The 19,212-nt window shown below is 58.5% G+C and overlaps 7 protein-coding genes across 7 annotated transcripts; 2 read left to right on the top strand and 5 right to left on the bottom strand.

Annotated features, from left to right (window-relative positions):
• Nucleotides 1-1,600: 1,600 nt before the first annotated feature.
• Nucleotides 1,601-2,797, bottom strand: WHR41_02943 (uncharacterized protein; the record flags this gene model as incomplete). The annotated part of the gene is made up of 3 exons (XM_069371549.1): nucleotides 1,601-1,731; nucleotides 1,784-2,188; nucleotides 2,245-2,797. The coding sequence occupies 2 exons, from the start codon at nucleotides 2,795-2,797 to the stop codon at nucleotides 1,821-1,823; spliced, it is 921 nt and encodes a 306-aa protein (XP_069231658.1). The 3' UTR covers nucleotides 1,601-1,731; nucleotides 1,784-1,820.
• A 1,714-nt stretch (nucleotides 2,798-4,511) lies between these two features.
• On the bottom strand, nucleotides 4,512-5,502 carry WHR41_02944 (uncharacterized protein; the record flags this gene model as incomplete). The annotated part of the gene is made up of 2 exons (XM_069371550.1): nucleotides 4,512-4,906; nucleotides 4,980-5,502. 2 exons carry the CDS (start codon nucleotides 5,500-5,502, stop codon nucleotides 4,512-4,514), a joined length of 918 nt encoding a protein of 305 aa, XP_069231660.1.
• A 557-nt stretch (nucleotides 5,503-6,059) lies between these two features.
• On the bottom strand, nucleotides 6,060-8,376 carry WHR41_02945 (uncharacterized protein). The gene is made up of 2 exons (XM_069371551.1): nucleotides 7,196-8,376; nucleotides 6,060-7,136 (listed from the first exon to the last, which is right to left on the bottom strand). The coding sequence occupies exons 1-2, from the start codon at nucleotides 8,239-8,241 to the stop codon at nucleotides 6,896-6,898; spliced, it is 1,287 nt and encodes a 428-aa protein (XP_069231659.1). The 5' UTR covers nucleotides 8,242-8,376; the 3' UTR covers nucleotides 6,060-6,895.
• A 2,976-nt stretch (nucleotides 8,377-11,352) lies between these two features.
• Nucleotides 11,353-12,232, top strand: WHR41_02946 (uncharacterized protein; the record flags this gene model as incomplete). Its single annotated transcript, XM_069371552.1, has 2 exons — nucleotides 11,353-11,546; nucleotides 11,607-12,232. The coding sequence occupies exons 1-2, from the start codon at nucleotides 11,498-11,500 to the stop codon at nucleotides 12,230-12,232; spliced, it is 675 nt and encodes a 224-aa protein (XP_069231662.1). The 5' UTR covers nucleotides 11,353-11,497.
• Nucleotides 12,233-12,515: 283 nt separating this feature from the next.
• On the bottom strand, nucleotides 12,516-13,289 carry WHR41_02947 (uncharacterized protein; the record flags this gene model as incomplete). Its single annotated transcript, XM_069371553.1, has 1 exon — nucleotides 12,516-13,289. One exon carries the CDS (start codon nucleotides 13,287-13,289, stop codon nucleotides 12,516-12,518), a length of 774 nt encoding a protein of 257 aa, XP_069231661.1.
• Nucleotides 13,290-13,554: 265 nt separating this feature from the next.
• lsm5 (U6 snRNA-associated Sm-like protein LSm5) lies at nucleotides 13,555-14,322 on the bottom strand. The gene is made up of 5 exons (XM_069371554.1): nucleotides 14,191-14,322; nucleotides 14,098-14,136; nucleotides 14,013-14,040; nucleotides 13,892-13,955; nucleotides 13,555-13,839 (listed from the first exon to the last, which is right to left on the bottom strand). Exons 1-5 carry the CDS (start codon nucleotides 14,270-14,272, stop codon nucleotides 13,804-13,806), a joined length of 249 nt encoding a protein of 82 aa, XP_069231350.1. The 5' UTR covers nucleotides 14,273-14,322; the 3' UTR covers nucleotides 13,555-13,803.
• Nucleotides 14,323-14,872: 550 nt separating this feature from the next.
• On the top strand, nucleotides 14,873-19,177 carry WHR41_02949 (uncharacterized protein; the record flags this gene model as incomplete). The annotated part of the gene is made up of 1 exon (XM_069371555.1): nucleotides 14,873-19,177. One exon carries the CDS (start codon nucleotides 14,873-14,875, stop codon nucleotides 19,175-19,177), a length of 4,305 nt encoding a protein of 1,434 aa, XP_069231349.1.
• Nucleotides 19,178-19,212: the final 35 nt, after the last annotated feature.

A 19,212-nucleotide genomic window follows, 5' to 3' on the forward strand; every position in this document is an offset into this window, starting at 1 on the left:
TCACTTACCTATGAAAGACTCCTGCTGTCTATACTGAAACTTCGAAGTCCTGTAGCACGCGTCGCACAAGCCATCCTTGAGGAACGTGCTAAACGGCAGCGAGCAGCCCTTGCCAAAGTTGTGCCCGGGCACGCCGCCGCAGACATACATGGCACCTAGAGGCGCAGAGTCAGTCATGCCAAAGTCCATGTCAGAGCCATCAGAGTTCCTGCGTTCGCGCTTCATGCCGTCGAGCGCCTTGCTCAACTGCAGGGCGAAGCGGTCGCCCAGCCCGAACTCCTGCTTCTCGTCCAGCTGCGCGTTCAGCCCCATGCTGTCCAGCGCCTGCTGGCGCTCGAAGCTGTTCAGCGAGTTCGAGGGCGGCGCCCACATGGCGTCGGGGGGAGTCCTGGGGCGCGGCTTACCTTCGAGAGCGGCCGCGGCGCAGGCCGCGGCGTGCTTCCTGCGCCGGAACTCTGGCGTCTGCTCCTGGGCCCTGCGGTCCTGGAGAGCGGACTGGTATGCGGTGGTGTAGAGGCCGTCGGGCAGGGGGTTGCCGGTGGCGAGGATGTGCTGCTTCTCGGCGAGGGCCTGCTGCTGGTGTAAAGGGCGGGAGGAGGGGTTTTGCTGGCGGGCGGCCTCGACCTCGCGGCTGTGGGCCTTCTTGGTCTCCTCGATGAAGGTTTCGCGCTCTGCCTTGGTCATCGCCAGGATCTCGGCCTTGTTCTTCGCCCACTTACCTGCGTGCTTCGCGGCTTCCGCGATGCTGCTGCGGCGGGAGCCGTTGCGGCTCGTCAGGCTCTTGAAGCTCCAGCCGCTGGAGGAGCCGGGCCTGGATTCGGTGGCGGGGCCTTGGGGGGTGCATTCTGATAGGAGGGGGCATTCCGGTTCAATGATGGGACAATGGGGAGCGGCGCCGGTGTGGGTCCTCGTGCGAAGGTCGAACTTGCCTTCGGCATCGCGGCTGATGAATGGCAGAGTCTCATCCCTAGGGATGCGAGGCAGCGGCTTATTGAGGTCTGGCTTGTTAGCGACAGCAGCCTTCTTGCTGCTACCACCAGCCGGCTTGCGGGTGGGAATCTGGGCATACGCACCATCTTCAATGTGAGGGAGCGGCTTGTTCAGGTCTGCCTTGTTAGCGGCAGCGGCGTTCTTGCTGCTACCAGCGACCGGCTTGCGGGCAGGGACACGGGCATACGCACCGTTGTGGTTGTTCTTGGGCGCGGAGCCAACGGGCTTGCGGTTGGGCACGCGGCCGTTGCTGTCACTGTTGTCGTTCATCGGGGGCTCCTGGCCACCCTTGACGCCGTAGTACTCACACTGCTTCTCGTGGAATATCTGCGAGGACGTCTTGCAGTCCGCGAAGGTGGGCATGGTTGGTTGGTACTTACCTGCTGGTGATTGAATGATTGAGACCTTGTCAGCCGGAAGTAGAAGTTTGTTGAACAATGAAAGTTGTGGTCTGGAGGAGAGGAAGATCGGGGGACTGAGCTTCACAATGGGCCTTATATCCTAGCCTTTGACTAAACGTCAAGTTTCACGATGACAAAGAAGTCTTTGTTGCGAGGAAGTCTCACAATAGCCTTGTGCAGTGGATCTTTATCCGGACCGGTGAAGCGGGTTTTGTCTTTGATAGTACCATTGAGATGCTATGGCATGCTATGGAAGGAAGAAATCTGACTGTATACGTCAGAGCATGAACGAGGAAAGAACATGCATCTTGTGAAGCAACAAAGAACACCGTCCGAACTCCTAAAGCAAGTCAGTGGCTGGGTACTGTGATCAGAAGTTCTGATTGGCTAACCTGTTTTGAATGCCTGTAATTATCATCCATTATTGAATTAGAGTGCGAAGGCAAGGGCCGCGACGATGACAGCCATGGAGATCGAAGAGATAAGGCCGAAAGATGAGCCGGCCGCTCCACCCGTGTAGCGTTGAGGAGTGGATGAGTTGCCAGGCGAAGGTGCGCCGGTACCGTGAGGGCAGTGCGCTCCACCAGGGCAGCTGTCGTCGCCACCTTTGGTCGGGTAAGGTGGTGTACCGCCGGGCGTGGGGCCTCCAGCAGGGTGGCTGCATTGCGGGCCCGGGCAGTGCTCGTCTTCCGGTGACGCCGGAGGACGGTTGGCTACTCCATTTCCGCCAGCAGGAGGCGATGACCCGCTTCCAGAAGTTCCAGCGGGCATGTTGCTACCATTGCCGCCAGAGGGTGCTAATACATCAATGTTAGCATATGTTTACTGCTTTCTCGTGTATCGGCGAGCTTACGTTGAGATGCTCCGCCAGTGGGAGCAGGAGGGGGCGTTGGCTTTCCACAGCCATCGTGGCAGGGCTCTGTGATGGTGACAGGAATGGGGGTCTTGTCGCAGACGTCGCATTCCTTGACAGTGACAGTGAATCCGGGGGGCACATGGTGTTCCTTCGTGGCTGCCCAGGTAGGCGTCTCCTCGGCACACTCCTCTGTGACCGTGTAGGTCGCCGGCACCAAGCCAGTTGAGCAGAGCGATTGATACACCGTAGTGTAAACCGTGGTGTGTGATGGGCCCGGAGTGTGGTGACATTCAGGGCAGTAAGTTACAGTGACGCCATTGGTCACAGTGATCAGAGTCTCAATCGACTGGCTAGGGCAGTCGCTGTATGTGACGGTGACATACGACGCCGGAGTTGAGCTGCTGACGGAAGAGACAGGCGGTGATGATTCCGGTGTAGTGTAGGGCGGCGGTGATGGCGGGGTCGAGGATGACTCCGGATCGGGGTACGGTACCAACTGCGCAGACGCACCGCTGATAGCGATCGCCGCTACAGCGAACCTGTATTTCATGGCGAAGGTAAATTAGGTGATACTCTCGCGTATCGCAGAAGTAGAATCGCGCTGGTAATGAGAAAGTTTGGGCGCAAGAAATCCGTAGGAAAAAGACAGCCTCGAGGATCGAACGAGTGAAGATCCGCCGAAAGCAGTGGGCAAAGGAGTGTGGGATGGTTGAACCCATTTCCGTAGGCTACCGAGACTTATACCGACCTCTGTTCGCGGCGTGAGCGTTGTTGATGGGTCACATTCCAGTGGCAGATTGGGGCGATGGCGAGCCCATTCCGCTGCCGGGCAACAAACAGCCGAACACGGGAAAGCCGAAGCTTATGGAGATGACTAGCGAGATGAAGATGCACATTTGCTGAACAGAGGGCGTTTTACTGTGCATGTCCAGAACGTAAGCATCCGTGTTGCCGGTAGAGAATGGATGGTCTTGCAAGCTCCCTAGTTGTCCATTCGGAAAGCTTGGCGAGGAGGCTTGGTCTAGTATCAAGTGTGGCTTGAATGTCGAACTACTCGCTGTCCCTCAGTAATGAAAGAAGTGGCATCGTTTGTATGTGTAGCATCTCTTCTCGACCTTGACACTGGTTGCGTTTCAATATCATGCCAGCGGGACCAGCGGAGGCTCTGCTCAGGACAGACTGCAAGGCGCTTCCGTGCTCACTGCTCACCGTATGGTACCAGTCGAGATCATTTTCAATCGTACGCCTGGTCTTCGGTAACTGGCCCTACTTCCTGCCGCCGCTGCCGGCGGGGTTTTGCGGCCTGCAGGCGGCGAGGGGTGAGTGGAAGCCCTGCTAATGTGGCTGGGAAATGGCATTCTACATGCCAGCTCAGATTGGTGATGGGTCGCACGCACACGCATGCATGCAGGCCCGTGACCGAATGCGTCGGAAGTCCGCGATCTCGATCGAGTGCGTGATTCAGCAGCTCGAGTCGCAGCGTTTCCAATCATCATCGATTTGCGGAGATTGTCCGTGGGGCGATATAATATCCGTTTGGGCGCACATCCTGCCACACCGAAACCGCCAAACGCCTCACCGTGGATCTTAAAGTGTCGTGGCACACAACCAGGCCGAGTGGACCTAATCGGAAGGAAGAAAGTGTTCCATGCCCAGGACAAGATGAGAAGAACCAGGCGCGTCATTTGTATCATGTCTTCGCACAAGGAAAGCTCCGTCCCTGTACTGGCGGCAGCCTACATGCAGCCGAGACTGGTCGTGCGGCCAGGTGCTGCAAGAGAATATTCCGGGAGCCGTTTGCAAAGGAGATCAGAGTCGTCAGAGAATTGCGAATCCGAGCGGCAACGAATCACCGAGCGCAGCCCGATGTATCAAGCCTGGTGCTACGAAAGTTCTGTTGCGACCGTGGATGGAGACCGCTGGCCTGACGGCGGCGGATGAGGGTCAGTGCAGTCTACATTGTCTTTTGGATGGGTCAAGTTCAGTTATGATTTCAACGCTCCGCAGCGAGAATAAATAGCAGTCGCAGTCCAATGTTTCAGGCAGGGTGTTGCCAGCGGACCCATTGGACCAGAGGGAGCGCTTTGGCCCGAGTGTGAGTGAGTGAGTCAGTTACACCGAAGGGCGATGTAATCCGTATAGTGTATCCCGAATGTGTAATGCTTGCACGTCTTGGCTGAGCGATTACGGACTGATTGCACATGTCATAGGCCCTCGACCGCCATCGCCTGTGAGGGGTTTCGTTCAAAAGATCGAAAACCCAATCACCCCAACATCGCAACAACAACATGCAAAAACCCATCCGCGAACCCCGCCACGCGGCCCAGCTCGCCCAGATTCGCTCCCATCGGCACCACAGCGCCATGCAGCACCGGCTGAGCGAGCAGCGGCGCACGTCTGCTGGGGAAGATGCCTGGAAGAACCGAGTTGAGTGCCGTGCCCAGCGTCTGCGGCTGTTTAGAAGGCATTTGAAGCGGCACGAGGGCCTGCACGACGCGGATGTGGCCTGGCTGGGGTTCGCTGCCTTCAGGGAGAGTCTGGGACGTCGACGCCGTCGACGCGGCGGCGGGCAGGTAGAACTTGATCGGCACGTGTTTGACCGTCAGGCCCGGCGGGGCGAGGAGTTTGGCGTTGACGCTGTTGAAGAGGTCCCAATCATCTGCGCATCCGTCAGCTCTGACATCCTCCCACCCCTCGAAAAGAATGAATTCTCAAAAACAAAAAGAACATACGCTCCCTCACCCCCCTCCACAACGCCTCCGAATCCCCCAAACTCAGCCCCATCACCGCCCTCGCGCTCCCGTTCCGCACGAAATCCGCCTCCTTCACCGCGTTCACGAACATATCCCACACGACCCTGCCGCCGTCGTCGAGCCTCACCAGCCTCTCCTCGGGGAAATCCCCATAGTGCAGCGTCAGCTCCCACGCCCCCTGGAACCCCTCCGTCCCCTCCCCTCCGACTCCGGCTGCGGCCGCGCCGTGCAAATCGAACAACAACCCCACCGCCCACCCCCACTTCAGCACGACGCCCTGATATTCAAACCAGGCTTCGGAGTCGCGCGCGAGCGCGGGGTCGATGAGGTGGGGCGCGAAGAAGGCGTGCAGGCGCGGGAGGAGGAGGGGCAGGTGGGAGAGGCGCGGGAAGTGGGTTAGGTAGGGGGGCGTGGAGGTGTAGGAGCGGGAGGCGGCGGGGGAGAGGGTGATTTGGAGGGGGAGGGTGGAGGTTTGGATGAGGCGTTGGAGGTGGGCGGACATTTTTTGGTGGGGTTGTTGGTGGAGTTGGGGAGGGTTATTGCTGGGGGTTTGACATGGTTTGGGTACGATTTGGGGGGCGGGAGGTCTTTTTTTTTTTTCGAGTGTTTTGGAGAGCTGGTCTGTTGGTTGGGTGGGCGGTGGCGACGGCGTGAGGTTGCTGCTTGCTGCTTGGTGGTGGTGTTGCCTGTTTAGGCTGGCTGGCTGCGCGAGCTGCGCGAGCTCCGAGCTGGGCTTGCTGGGGTGGGTCCGGGGTCGTGTTGTCGGTTGGGTGGGGTGGTTTTATGACAAGGACGCCTTGACCGAATGGTAAGAATCACACAGAACTGAGCAATCGGCTCTGAAGATTCAAGGCTACCTTAAACAAAGCCTCGAACATGGTGTTCCTACACTGCCTCACCTCAACTGCCTCCAAACACACAAAAGACAGAAGCTCCGTCGATTCATCAAAGTGTCCCGGTCCAGTCTACAACAAACACGCACGTACATGTACGTATGCAAGGAAATCGTATGCGAAACCAACACCCCCAACTCTCTCAAGCACTCACACACGCAAAACGCACAACCAGACAGTGTATCGCATAAAACATCCTATCCTATCCTATCGCATCGGTATCGTATCGGTATCGTATCGTACACGTACAAATATCTCCCAAATGTATCCAACCAACCCGACCGACAAACAAACAAACAAACAAACAAACGGCGCACCTTTCCCCCTAAAAGCCAAAAGCCAAAACCCAAAGGCCAATCCGACAATGTAACACCCCAACCCGAACCCGCCCCGTCTCTTCTGTCTACCATTCTAACAAAATCCTCGCGAGGGAAGCAAAAAAAGCCTGGTTGGTCCCGTTGAAACCCATGTTTGAAGACAGAGAGACAGACGGCGTGTCGAAAACGCCGGGCGCACGTTTGGGACAGAAGACAGAGGAGCGATTTATATCGAAGAGGAGGCGGTTTGGGATCGCCGCGGAGAGCTCGGGAGGTATCTTTGGGCGCTGGTGAGCGGGGTTAGGTTGTCTGGTCAGAGGGTGGTTGGTGTGGCGTTCGAGCGATGAGGCGCTGCTGAGGCTGGTCGTGAGCGGCGGTTTTGTGATGTAGGTTTTTACTATTGGTTGGATGCTGGTCGCTGTTTGACTGGCCGAAGCAGGCTCCTCGACTGCGTGCCGTGTGGGATGGGATCATCGCGGGCCGCAGCAGCGATTGATCACAGCAGTAAGCGCGCATTCGCCGCTCGCGCCCAACTCCAGCGCCGCGCGAGCTCCAAATCGCTTTCCAGATTATGACCCGCGACCTAGTCGAACGACCTGAACGTTGCACACCGCTAATCGACATCGACTTCGTCCTCGCCCTCGCTCTTCTCCTCCTGATCATGATCAGACGACGCTGCACACCGCTAATCAGCCTCGTCGTCGTCCTCGTTCTTCTCCGGCTTGCCGTCCTTCCGAATCGGGATCTTGATGCCCTGCGACGCGAAGACCCTGCTGAGAGGCGTGGTCTCGATGACGCCGGGGAACTTCTTGGCGGAGTAGACCTGGAAGGGCTCGGAGTAGGACCAGGCGAGGACGGGGCACTTGCTGCGGTTGAGGCCGGCGCCGCCGGTGGGGTCGCCGACGTCGATGAAGTTCATCTTGAGTCTGGGGGAGGGGGTTAGATGTGCTTTAGTTAGAGAGGGAGGAGAATGTGGGGAGCTCACCTGAACCAGCCTTCGGTGCGCACGGACAGGTCCTGCAGGACGAACCAGAAGCCGAGCTTTTTCTCCGTGTCTTCCAGGAGAGATGCGTTGACGGTCAGGCTGCCGATGAGGTTGCGCGTGTACATTGCGTTCGTCTGCGGCTGGACAACGGGCTGCGGGTATTGTGGCATGTACATGGATTGCGGGTAGCCTGGTTGGCCGTGGGAGTCGTAGTAGGGCTGGCCGGTCTCTGGTTGGTAGAATACTTGCATTGGCTGGCCGTAGGGGTTCATGACCGTGCGCTCTTGCGGAGGAGGGTATGAAGTCGTGGTCGCAGTGCTGATGCTAACGGCGGGCGAGGCAGATGAGGCACGGACTATGTTGACCTCGCGCTCTCCGGCCTTGTCCCAGAGATCGACTTGCAGGATGAAGAACGAGCCCTCCGTGTCATTGGGGCTCACTTCCTGGCCGGTGTCCTTGTGAGTGATGACCAATCGCACGCACGGAGGAGGCGTAATGGGCCTCCTGTCTTTGTCGCCGAAACCACACATGCGAGCTCTCTGCGGCTGCTGCTCAACTCGCAGCGTATATCGGTAGTCACCCTTGACGCCGCTGAAGGACCATTGCTTGGGCTGGTCCGATTTGATCGCTTGAGGCATGCCTGAAGGTGGCGCGCCGTACATTTGCTGCTGAGGCATGCCGGAGGGCATTGCCTGGGCGCCAGGCAGGGCAGGCAGTGTGGGAGCAGGCATGCCGGTGTGTAAGGGAGGCAGCATGCCAGATTGACCAGGCGGAGGCATGCGCGGCGGCGGTACGGAAGCCTGCATGCCTGGGTAGGCAGGATGTTGGTGATGCTGCTGTGGCTGCTGGTGTTGCTGGGGATGTTGCTGCTGCGACTGCGGTTGCTGGTGGTAAGGGTACATGTTCGGGCTGGAGTTCTGGCTGTCCACGCCGAACTGCGGTTCCTGCTTGTAGGGCGTGCCGTTGGAATAAGCCGGGTGAGGTTGCGACGGAGGATGGGCGTGGTAGAACTGGGCGGGCGACGATTGGATTTGCGGCGCTTGCATGTCGTCGGAGGGACGGGGCAGGTGGTGTCTTGCGCGAACCGTGGATGCGCCGGGGAGGCCGGTGGCGGCGAGGGAGGGTGGGTGCAGACGGCGAGATACGAGGGTGCAGACGGCGAGATACGAGGGTGCAGGTGGTTCAGAGGCAGTCGGCGGCGGTGGCAGAGCGGTTGGCAGCAATGGCAGGCGGCGCGCGCAGACAGGCTCGACGGGCAGAGGCAGTGGCCGGCGGGCGAGTCGGAGGGTGAGACAGCGTTGGCAGACGGCGGCGAGGCGGGCGGGTGGCAGCAGTTGAGGTCAGTTGAGGCCGGGGCAGGTCAGCAGCGATCGGTGCGTAAGGGCAGGCGGGATGGATTTTAGCAGCGCATGCGTCCCAGGTTCTCGGTAAAGTATGAGGCCATCCACCGTCCAGTCGGCACTGCGCGCGAGTCCGGTGGCGCTGCTGGCCTGCGCTGGCGGGAGTTGGCGTGCTGTGCTGGTGCGGGCGTTGGCGTGCTGTGCTGGTGTGCGGGCTGCTGTCTGAGACACGCGCGGGTTGACGTGCTGCCGTGTAGCGAGCGGGGGGGAGGGGGGGATGTGAGAGCGAGGAGGGGAGGATGGGCAGGCGTACTGTATGTGATGGTGATGCGTCAGGGAAATACCAGGCCCCAAAGACGGCAACCCGACAGTCGACTCGCAGCGGTCCGTCAGCAGTAGTTCGCGGTTGGCGCGGTGCACACGCACGAGGACCTCGCAGTGGCAGAGGCGGCGCTGGCAGCAGCTCCAACAGACGCCGTCGATCGCACGCAGGAATGCGGCGATGGCTGGCGTCGCCAGCTGCACGCAAGCGGGGCCCGCGCCAGGGCGTGCACCGCCCACGATCGCCCTCCGGCTGCTCTGCCGCCCCACCACCAACCTGCCTGCCTCCATCACATCCTCCTAGGTACCTACCTACCTGTAGGCTACCTGTAGGCTACCAACTCTCGCTACTCAGGAACAGCATCGCAGACCGCTCCCACAGCCACGCCAAGCCCTTGCCTCCGGTCGTGTCCAGGAGCAACGGCAGAGCAACCAGGCACACGCGCACAGTACACGCACACGCGTGCAGCACCACAACGCACCCCACCCTTCACTTTCCACCGCATCCAAGCGAGCCGTGAATCGCGAGATAAAATGAGCAACAGGCCGGGCCCCCTCCGTCCATCTATCAATCCACCCCTCCCTTCCCTTCCTCCCTTCCCTTCCTCCCTCCCTTCCTCCCTCCCGCCCGCGTCGCACAACCAACATCACGATTACCCCGACGCAGCACAAACGCAACCTGTCATAACCCCAACCCCGGGACGCGCGCAGAGGCAGGTGTGGTGAGCATGGCAGCCCAGCGGGCCACAAGCGGCGCGCGCAACGCCCAGAACGCGGACTCGGTGCCAGCCCAGCCCGACTGCGGCTCGCCGAAAGGCGCCTCCACAGGCACTAGTAAGGTAGTAGTGGTGGTGGTAGTTTTGGGCGCAGAAGAGAGACCACCACACAGTTAGTTAGCACCAGTAGTCTCGCGAGCCCACCCACACCACACCACCGCCCGCTCCCAAGCCAGCGTGTGGTCGTCGCAGCACCACTCACTCACTATCCCATTAGCCAACCGCATCCGCCAACGCCAGCCAGCCAGCCCGGAGCTCCCCTCCCTCCTCCCCTCCCATAAGATACCTACCCAATCGCCTCGCCTCGCTCGCCTCGCCCTCGGCTGACCCGCCCGAGCACTACTGTACACACTAGCCCCACCCACACCACCTACTGCACCCTTAGACCCAGATGCCCTGACAGCGCGCGCCCGGCCGCCCTTCCGAATAGCCCTACGCACGCACGCGAGCGCAGCAACCAACCTAGGCAACCCGAGCTCGAGGTCGTGCTGCTGCTGCTGCTGCTGCTGCTGCTCCACACTACTTACTGTCCACCGAAACCCGGCGTCCACGCCCTCGGAGACCGTGACATTTCGCGCGCTGCGCTGTGCCTGCGTTCGGGCCCGGGGCCGGGCGGGGGGGGGGGGGGTGGTGTGGCTTGGGTGTGGGTGTGGGTGTTGCTGATGGGCTTTTTTTCTCGAGAGCCCGCCTGAGGTGTGCGCGAGTCTGTGCGGGAGGGGCAGGGAGGGTGTGGTTTGGTTTTGCGGTAGCGAGGATGGGCGGGGGGGCTTGGTTAATTATATGCTAGGTGGCCAGGTAGCCACAGTATTACAGGCAGGTAGGGGCGTAAGGCCGGTAGCGTGGTGTTTCGATGAGATGCAGGCGAGATGAGAGGGTGCATGGGGGAGGATGTGGGTTTGAACTTTGCTAAATGGAGGGTGCGCAGGGACGATGCGCGATGCTGAGTGTTTGGGGTGTGAGATGTGTGAGGTACCTGAAGGTGCTGCCGGGGTCTTGGGTAGTTGATGCGTGCTGATCGCGCGATCGTGGTGGCACGGTGCCTGGTGCGATGCACAGGTTGTTAGAGTACATGCGGGACTGAGGAGTATTACAGTGATGTCGCTGTTTTGGGTGCTTGATGCAGGATTGACGTATATCAATATTGATTTCAGTGTTTGTCTGTCCTACTGTATTCTTTGATACTCTTGGACTTTACTTGTCTTGGGAAGCCTTGAGCCAGTATAGTCCAAAGTGGATGTTGTGTTCTCAGGGAATCCATCGACGAGCGAGAGTTCCCGCCGTCGGCCGACGGGACTTACTGGACTCACCTTTCAACGCGTGTAAATATCACCCTCTAGCAAGAATAGTCGTACAGAAGCTCAATCGTTCATCAATTGACAGCACGCTGGGAGATGTCGAGGTGCATGAAGAAAGCCATTGCCCCAACCCTAACCCTAACAACACAGAATGAACCGCAGGGCCCGGCTGCGTCTAACTGATGTCCAACACACGCAACCAAGAGTGACTGATCCGATCGAACTAGATCCAGACAATGTACCGTTCACCAATGAGCATCCCTCAATACTGACACAGACTGCGAAACTCACGTCGCATCACCTCACGTCGATGTTCTAGAACGGCACAAATCGAGGCTCTCAATCAGGCAGCCCCACCCCCAGTCGCTCAGCTCCACTCGTTATCAGCAACGATTGGCCCGACCACAGCTTTGCTGACACCTCCGCCTACGTCTTCACTGACCCAGCTATCGCGCTCTTAAAGCCAGCTGTCTCGCGCCGCGACACCTTTACAGCCCACACCAGAACACGCCGCAACATTTCTCAACGTGCCTCACACTTTCTCTGGCTACCTCAGCCCACCCACCAAAAATGGCCCTCCGCGGCGTCGCGCCCTTCGCGACCTTCCTCATCGTCGGCCGTTCGTCCTCCCCCAAACCACCACTCCCGCTTCCAAGTCCCCGACTAACCCTCCTCCCAGCAACCTGCTTCTTCCTCGGCATCCTCTTCGCCATGTTCCCCTACGACTACAACGTCCTCTGGTCGACACCCCCCCTCTCGCCCCTCGCGGACCCCGCCTCCAGCCCGCGCGCGCCCTTCTTCGACCTGCAAGAAGCGCACCTCAAGTTCCTGCACGCGTCGCCGGCCCTGATCTCGCGCGTCCTGCACATCGTCATCGGCACCGGCCTGCTGGGCTTCATCATGAAGCTGTACAAGCCGTCCGAGGCCAACATGCTGTTCGACGGCGCCAGCCTGGCGCTGTACATGTGCGGCGTGGCGGTCTACGCGGCGAACATCGTCAAGGGGCTGCGGACTGTGACGGCCGGCGCGTACGGGGGCAAGGTGCTGCAGGAGGGCGAGACGCTGGTTGCGAAGGCGATGGAGGGCGAGGAGGGGGGGTTTATTGGCCGCGAGGATAGTTTGAGGGTCATGGCGGCGAGTAATACGATTCTTGCGCTGGTGTTGGTTGGTGTGCTGGTGCTGCAGGCGGGGCAGTGGTATGCGCAGCGGAAGGAGGAGGAGGAGATCGAGGCGATGGATCGGGCGAGGGACGAGAAGAAGAGGGGGAAGGAGGGGAAGGAGGGCGGGGGGAAGAAGAAGCAGTAGGGGGTTTGGAGGAGGCGGTAATGGGCGGCGTAGTGTGGGGGGAGGATGGGGGGAGTGTAGAAAATGTTTGTATTAGATAGCCTTCATAGCGGTGGTCAAAACAGGAAAATCACACTCCAATCACTCCATGTGCTGAAGACCAAATCTCCCACGAGAACGACAAAACCAAGCCAATCCTCTCAACCTGCTTGATTAGTAACCGGCAAAAACTCCAAACACTCCATGTGCTGTGGTCCAAGTAACCCACGAGGACGAACGAACGAACCAAATCCTCCCAACCCACCTAATTCGTAATAGTCACACACTCCCACCCACCCCCTCCCAACTCCCCCAACCGCACAACCCTCTCAAAAACCCACTCCCCCACATCCTTCCTCGCAACCGTCCACCCCAGCGCCGGCTTCCTCTCGCTCCCGAACCGCACCTTCTCCCACCCGATCCCCGCCCCACTCGTCAGCAGCGTCGCCTTCACATCCACGACGCCCCGCACCCTCTTCTCCCCACTCTCACTCACCTCCTTCCGCAGCTCCGTCTCCATCACCGCCTTGTCCGCGTGCGGCGCGTGCAGCAACCATTTGTACAGCGGGAGATAGAGCAGCGGGACGTCGCGCGGGCAGCCGGGGGAAGGAATGCCCGTCGTCGAGACGACGATGAGGAGGGGCTTTTTCTTGCTCCCTTCCGTGGAGGCCGAGACGGCGGCGAGGATCGCGCGCGTCGCGTCCGTGCAGATGCTCGCGTCGTGCATTGCGATGGGCGCGAGCGGGTTGGGCGACAGGTAGATGGACGTGGCGCCCATGCCGCTGATGATGGTGTCGGGCGTGGGCGTGAGAGTCTGCTGCACGGCGGAGGGGTCGCGGATGTCGCCTTGTGTTATGGTTAGGAGCCGGGATTGGGTTGCCGCGTCGATGCCCTTTGAGGCGAGCGAGTCTTGCAGTTTGCTGGCGTTGCGGGCGAGGGCGGTGCACGGGTGGTTGGCGCGCAGGGCGGCGGCGAGGGCGTGCCCGGCTGTATCGCCGGTCGCGCCGAAGAAGGCGAGTCTTTTGGGGGTGGTGGACATTGTAGTTGGAGGCGCGTTGGGTCGGTGTGTGTGGGTAGATAAGGTGGTCTGGTCTGTTTCTGGGGAATGAAATGTGGTTTGGAGTGAGCAGAGAATGGTGCTGTGAGCTGTGGTACGATCGAGATGGACAGGAACGATGAGAATACTTATACTACTTGGTTGCCTACAAGTCGGGCTGTGTCGGCGGACACGCCACCGGCTCGCGACAATCTGAGAGAGAGATCAATGTTGGGAGACGTGTAGTTTTTTGCATAGCTCGTGATAGGGTTATGGTAATGCTCAAGTATGCAAACTCAGCTGAGGTTTGCGGGGTTGCACAAACATCAAGCTGAATAATCGCTCCGACACGCCGGCGTTTCGCGAATGCGAGCTCTCGCGCAATTGGACGCGGGTCGGTCAGATTGGTAGGGTGGCTGTTTTGTGGATGTTTGGCGCATTGAAATGGCTTGCACAGCAAGTGGGAAGACGTTGGTCGTAGCAGGAATATCTTCGGAGTCATATCGCGCATCGCCGTTCATGAGTCGCCTTCGGGCATGCCACCAGGGATCAACTGCGGTCAAAGTCAGCAAGAGTAGTCTAGCCTCAGCGTTAATGTAACTTGCCATGCAAATGTTGTTGCCGTTGAGCAGAATCTTGGGGAGATTTGATGTCGCGCCGGTGTAGTCGCTGTGTTGCAAGTCAGGTTTGGTTTGTAGGCTTCAGTTCAGCGAAGGCGTGGCGTACTATTCCGTGACATCTTCCAGCACCATGTCTGATGGATTGTTAGCACTACATTCGCAAGCATGGGAGAGCCTTGGTTGTCACATACTGACAAAATCGTCGAAACCGAGCAGGGTGCCACTGAACTCTGCGCCTTGATGTTAGCCTCGTTCCCATCCCTTCACTTCCAGTCAATTCGCACCCTTATCACCCTTCATGATGACACGCATCCGCGAGCCGATGCATCGATCGATCAGCTCCAGCGGCATCAACTGAGACGCCATCTTGTTCGATTGCTTGCTGTTGTACTGATGTTCCGTGCCCGCGATTCTACGAGTCGCCTCGACGCTCCAAGGCTCGCTTGACTCTGGACGGCGGCTCAATTCCGCGGCTGCTTCGGCGCCAGCCGCTGCTTTACCACCTAGGGCCGAACTCTATCCTCGGGAACTTGGGGCAATTGTCGTCAATCACTCCCAAAAGTTGCCATTGCTTCGAGCGGCGTTTTGTTTTCTGCTCTCGTTCTCTCTACATCCATCGCTGCTCTCAGCAGCATCACGCCGAAGCTGTGAGGCATGTCATACCTGCGCCCAACATGCAGCGACGCAGTAGCACGAGCCACGAACCTTAGCATCGCTAGATATATTCCCACTTTCCGCCAAAGTGACGCGCAAAGCGAGAATGCAACCCCAACAGAGCAGGATGTCGCCCGCGAGGAGCTCCACGAAGGCGAGCGCTTGCCATCACGACGCCCTCTTGACCGCCGATGGGACGAGTCTCGCGGGCTTGTCTTCAGTCGGAAGGAAACACCCGCGAGAAATTACACTTGGACTTCGAAGCGCGGCATTGCCTTCGCGGGGAGCTTAGACCAGCGCAGAGGCTATGCAATGCGACCGACGCGTTCGCCCATTCCTCCGAGATCTCAAGAGCACAAGGACACGCAACATCCTGCTTCGACTCCCAGCCCGACCTTTGGCGCTGGGCTGCCGTCGCTTGAACGACCAATGGCTCCCTCGCCTGCTGCGTTGGCTAGGGGTACCAAGCAAGAGCAGATGGAGAAAGAACTGTCAAGTCGGAAATCAAGGATCGATCAATTGGAAGGGGAGATCAAATACCTTGAAGATGGATACCGAGAGTTGGAAAAGCGACTCGAAGGTGACAAGACGACGTTGAGGGCGGAAATGCAACAAGCAAATGCTGAATACGAGGCGCAGCTCAAACAGATCAGAAGCGAGGTCGAAGCGCAAATGAAAGAGGCTCAGCAATTTTTGGAAGCCAGCAAAACATGGGCGTTCAAAGAAGGCAGACAGGCTGGCGAGGAAGAAACACAGCGTACCTTGCAGGCCAGGATGCGCGATCTAGAGGCCCAGCATATGGAGATGTCTAGTGCGGTTGAGAAGGCCATTCAGGAACGGCCAAACATGCGGAAAGAACTCGAGCAAGAAGTGTTGGAACGAGAAAACAAGCTCGATAATAGGCTGGCATCAATCAGAAGTCTTATTCAAGCTTTGAAAAGGGAAGCGTTGGCCGAGGTCGAACGCGCGCGCAAAGATTTCGACGCGGATGCGGAAAGTCGCTACCGCGACTTGAACAGCGTGAGCGTTGAAGTGAGAAGGCAAGAAAGCGATGCTCAACGAAGAATTAACGAAAGGATGAAGGAGCTCGAACTCTTGGGAGAGCGCAAGGTGCACCGATCAGACTACGTCGCTTACAGAAACCTGTTCAGTCATGTTCACGACGAAGGTTTCGCTTTCGACAAGGAGTTGAGAGAAGTGCAAATCCTGCTGGAGCAGAAGAGTTTCGCCGAGGAGAAGACTGATCAAGTGTCTGAGCCAGCGTCTGGCGACAAAGGATTGTTGGACTCTTCGAAAACGCGGGCTCTTGGCTTGAAGCGTCTCGCGAGCCAGGTCAAAGAGTTTCGCAAACACCTTTCGGCAACAGATTCGCGCCTGAAGAATGAAGCGCACATGTCTCGCCTTCAGACGTACCAAACTCGATACACCGACATTCAATCTGCTGGTGTAGTGTTGGGCGCAGCTCTTTTCCCTGCAAGCATAAATGCTTTGAAAAGTGTCAAGGATCGCACCCTTGCACAGTATTCTGAAATCAGCCGGCAGATGGAAGTTGCTAGCAATAACACATTGCGCGAAGAATTGGCAAAACAGAGAACAGCCCTTTCTGCCGAATATGGAGCGATAAGGAGCTCAATGAACCTCGCGTACTTGGACCGCAAAATTCAGATATACGAGACGCTGAAGCTTGAAGACTTTGCTCACAAAGCCGTATTCATGGGCACCATTGATTTAAGGGAGGAATTCGAAAATCTACTCAACGAGCGGGATGAAGGAACGAGCTCCAAAAGCTCGAAGCCACCAGGCTTCAGGCTTGCCAATAGATTCAATCGGGAAATGGTTCGAGGTTTCCGCGTCGGACTCGAAAAGCTCGAAGCAGATATCAGAAAGAGGGCGTTCATTCAGCAGCTTCTCAATCAACACGGGGCTGAAGAAGAGAAGCTGGATAAGGTCATTGACGAAAGGAAAGAAGACGCTCTGGAAGAGCTGGATTCGGAGAGGACGAAGCTTCTCGGGCTGCAGAAGTCAGTGCGATCTGCCGCCAAAACAATGAAGTCTCGACGTCTCCCATCAGCTCCAGATCCCAGACCGAAGGAGAATAGGATGAAGCCACTGCCTGCACAGAATGAAACCCTTACGCCGTTGGAAGAGAAGCGTTTGGAGGGTATTCGTGAGCGGTCGGCACAGCTGGATAGCATGCTGTCGGACAAGAACAAGCTCGACGATGACACTAGAGCCAGGTACAAACGCGAGAGGGCGATGCTCAGTTTGGACTGGCAAGAGCTGAACATACGCCGTGCGGCTTCAAAATTACGCGCGTGTAGAGGTGCAAAGCAACGGGCGAGATATCAAGGCCAGATTAGGAGAAGCACAGCGATCAGAAGAGAGATTCAGCAGAGACTGGGCAACCTTTCTCGACACACCTCAACTAGCAAGCCATCAGCAGGAGCCCGCCAAACGCTTGATCGCACCAACAGAGACGACTCGATGGAATCTTCGCCGAATGCCCCCAGTGAGGAAATCCGTGCCGGAAGCACGCAAAAGGAAGAGAAGACCAGGGATGCTTTTGGTTCAGTTTCGGCGCAGGATGGGAGAATGAGCCCGCCAAAGGAGGCAACAGACACCGAGACTCAGCCCGGCGGTGCCGCGCGAATATTGGTCGACATGGTTTCCCCATCCGAAGCATCTGAGAGCGCGAAGCAGCCGCAGTCCACAGTCGATACGCAGTCATCGTCGAGGAGCGAGACGAGAAATCCAGGCTTTAGGCGTTTGAATTTCACCTCGACGGCGCCCAAGCACGCACCTCAGGATTTCTATGCGCGTTGGAATACGCAGGAAGGCCGCTCTTGGGGTTCACCTTCGTTTCGAGAGGGCGAGGCCCCCACAGACCCGGCTGACGTTTGGTCGTCTTTCTCCTCATCAGCGGAGCATGATATCCTGAGTAAGCAAGAATCCGCTCCTGGTTCGGGTGAACAGGGCGATGGCCTGACCGGCGCAACTGATCCTAACGGGGTGAATCCTCAGTTATCATCTGATCGCACCGTCAATGATGGTGCATGTGATGCTAGCACTGATGCAATGAGCGGCACCTTTACTGACGATAACGCCAAGAATTCAATGCAGGCGCCCGCATCTTCTATTTCCCCGGGAACAACAAACGTTTCGACTTCTTCCAACAACGTCGTTGCAGACATGGTTCCAGAGCCGGATGAGGAAATCGCCCTCCTCTATGACATGCCTGCTAGTGTCAAAAGGGCTGCTTTCATGGCCTCGAGGAATTCGACCTCCCAATTCTGGAAATACAACATGTACCGTAATGCCGCCGGGGAAGCTCCGACGCGACATTACTGCACGACATACGAACAAACAGAAGCTCAAATTGCGAAGTTCCTCGACGAAAAGGTCGTAGGCTTCGATCTGGAGTGGGAGAAGAGTTCGAGGCCGGGCGTCGACAGCCCGAAACGCTGCGTGTCTCTGATGCAGATCGCAGCCGAAGGCAAAGTTGCTCTTTTCCACCTCGCTGTGTTCCGTGGTGGCGATTCAGCCGAAGACCTTCTACCACCGGCTCTGCGCGCGTTCCTTGAAGACCCAAGCATCCTCAAGGTTGGTGTCAACATCGGCGGTGACGCGACAAGGATGAAGAATTGCTTCGGCGTCGAGATGAGAGGCAACATCGAGCTCAGCCACTTGTTTCGTCTGGTCAAGTACGGCGAGAAAAGCCCTGGCAAGGTTAACAGGACGCTCGTCGCGCTGGCGGAACAGGTCAAGGAGGTCCTTCACCTGCCGCTCTCGAAGGGCAGCGTCCGCACCAGCTCGTGGTCCAAGCGCCTAGATAATGAGCAAATCGACTACGCCGTGTCTGACGCCTACGCTGGTCTTCGCCTATTCCACGAGCTGGAGAAGTCGAGGAGGGCCATGCCCTCGAAACCTCCCAGACCCGCGTTCCAAGAACTGCGTTTGCCCATCACTCTAGGCGCGGGCATCGTCGTGCCACCAAAAGCGAAAAAGACAAAGGTCGTCCCCGAACCAGAAGAAGACCCAGCCGAAGAGCCCGAGCCCACCGCCGCCCTCGAAGAAGAACCCGACAGCGAAGAAGACTACTACGATGCCCCCGAAGACCCCTCCCTCGACTCCCAGTCCGCCGCAGCAGGCGACCCCCTGCCCGAAATCACCTACCCGACCCTCCCCACTCTCGCCTCCTCCGACTCCTCCGACCTCGACTCCGACTACAGCCTGCCCTCCGACCCCCTCGAGCCGCCGCCCTCCCACCCCCGCACAACACCCGCCCTCCCCACGCCCGAAGCCCTCGCGGCCCAAACCTGGGCCACGACCTGGCAGGCGCAGCTGCCCGCGGCCTACAACCTGCAAGTCTCGCAGCCGCACCTGCGCGCCTACCACGTCTGGCACCACCAGGGGTTTGCGCTGCAGGAGACCGCGGCGCTGCTGCGCCGGGAGCCGCCGCTGGCGCTGTCGACGGTCGTGAGCTACATTGCGGAGGTGCTGCAGAAGGAGGATCTGGAGTTCGAGCCGGCGAGGGCGCGCGAGGTGCTGGGGAGGTTGCCGGTTAGTGTTCGGGGGCGGTATGCGAGGTTGTATGCGAAGGTGCAGAGGGCGACGTGATGGTTGGGAGGCTTGGATCTAGGAATGATATGTGG

The sequence above is a fragment of the Cladosporium halotolerans genome (assembly GCF_011745625.1).
Source record: "Cladosporium halotolerans strain TM138-S3 chromosome Unknown Sca7, whole genome shotgun sequence".
In the NCBI taxonomy this organism is placed as follows: domain Eukaryota; kingdom Fungi; phylum Ascomycota; class Dothideomycetes; order Cladosporiales; family Cladosporiaceae; genus Cladosporium; species Cladosporium halotolerans.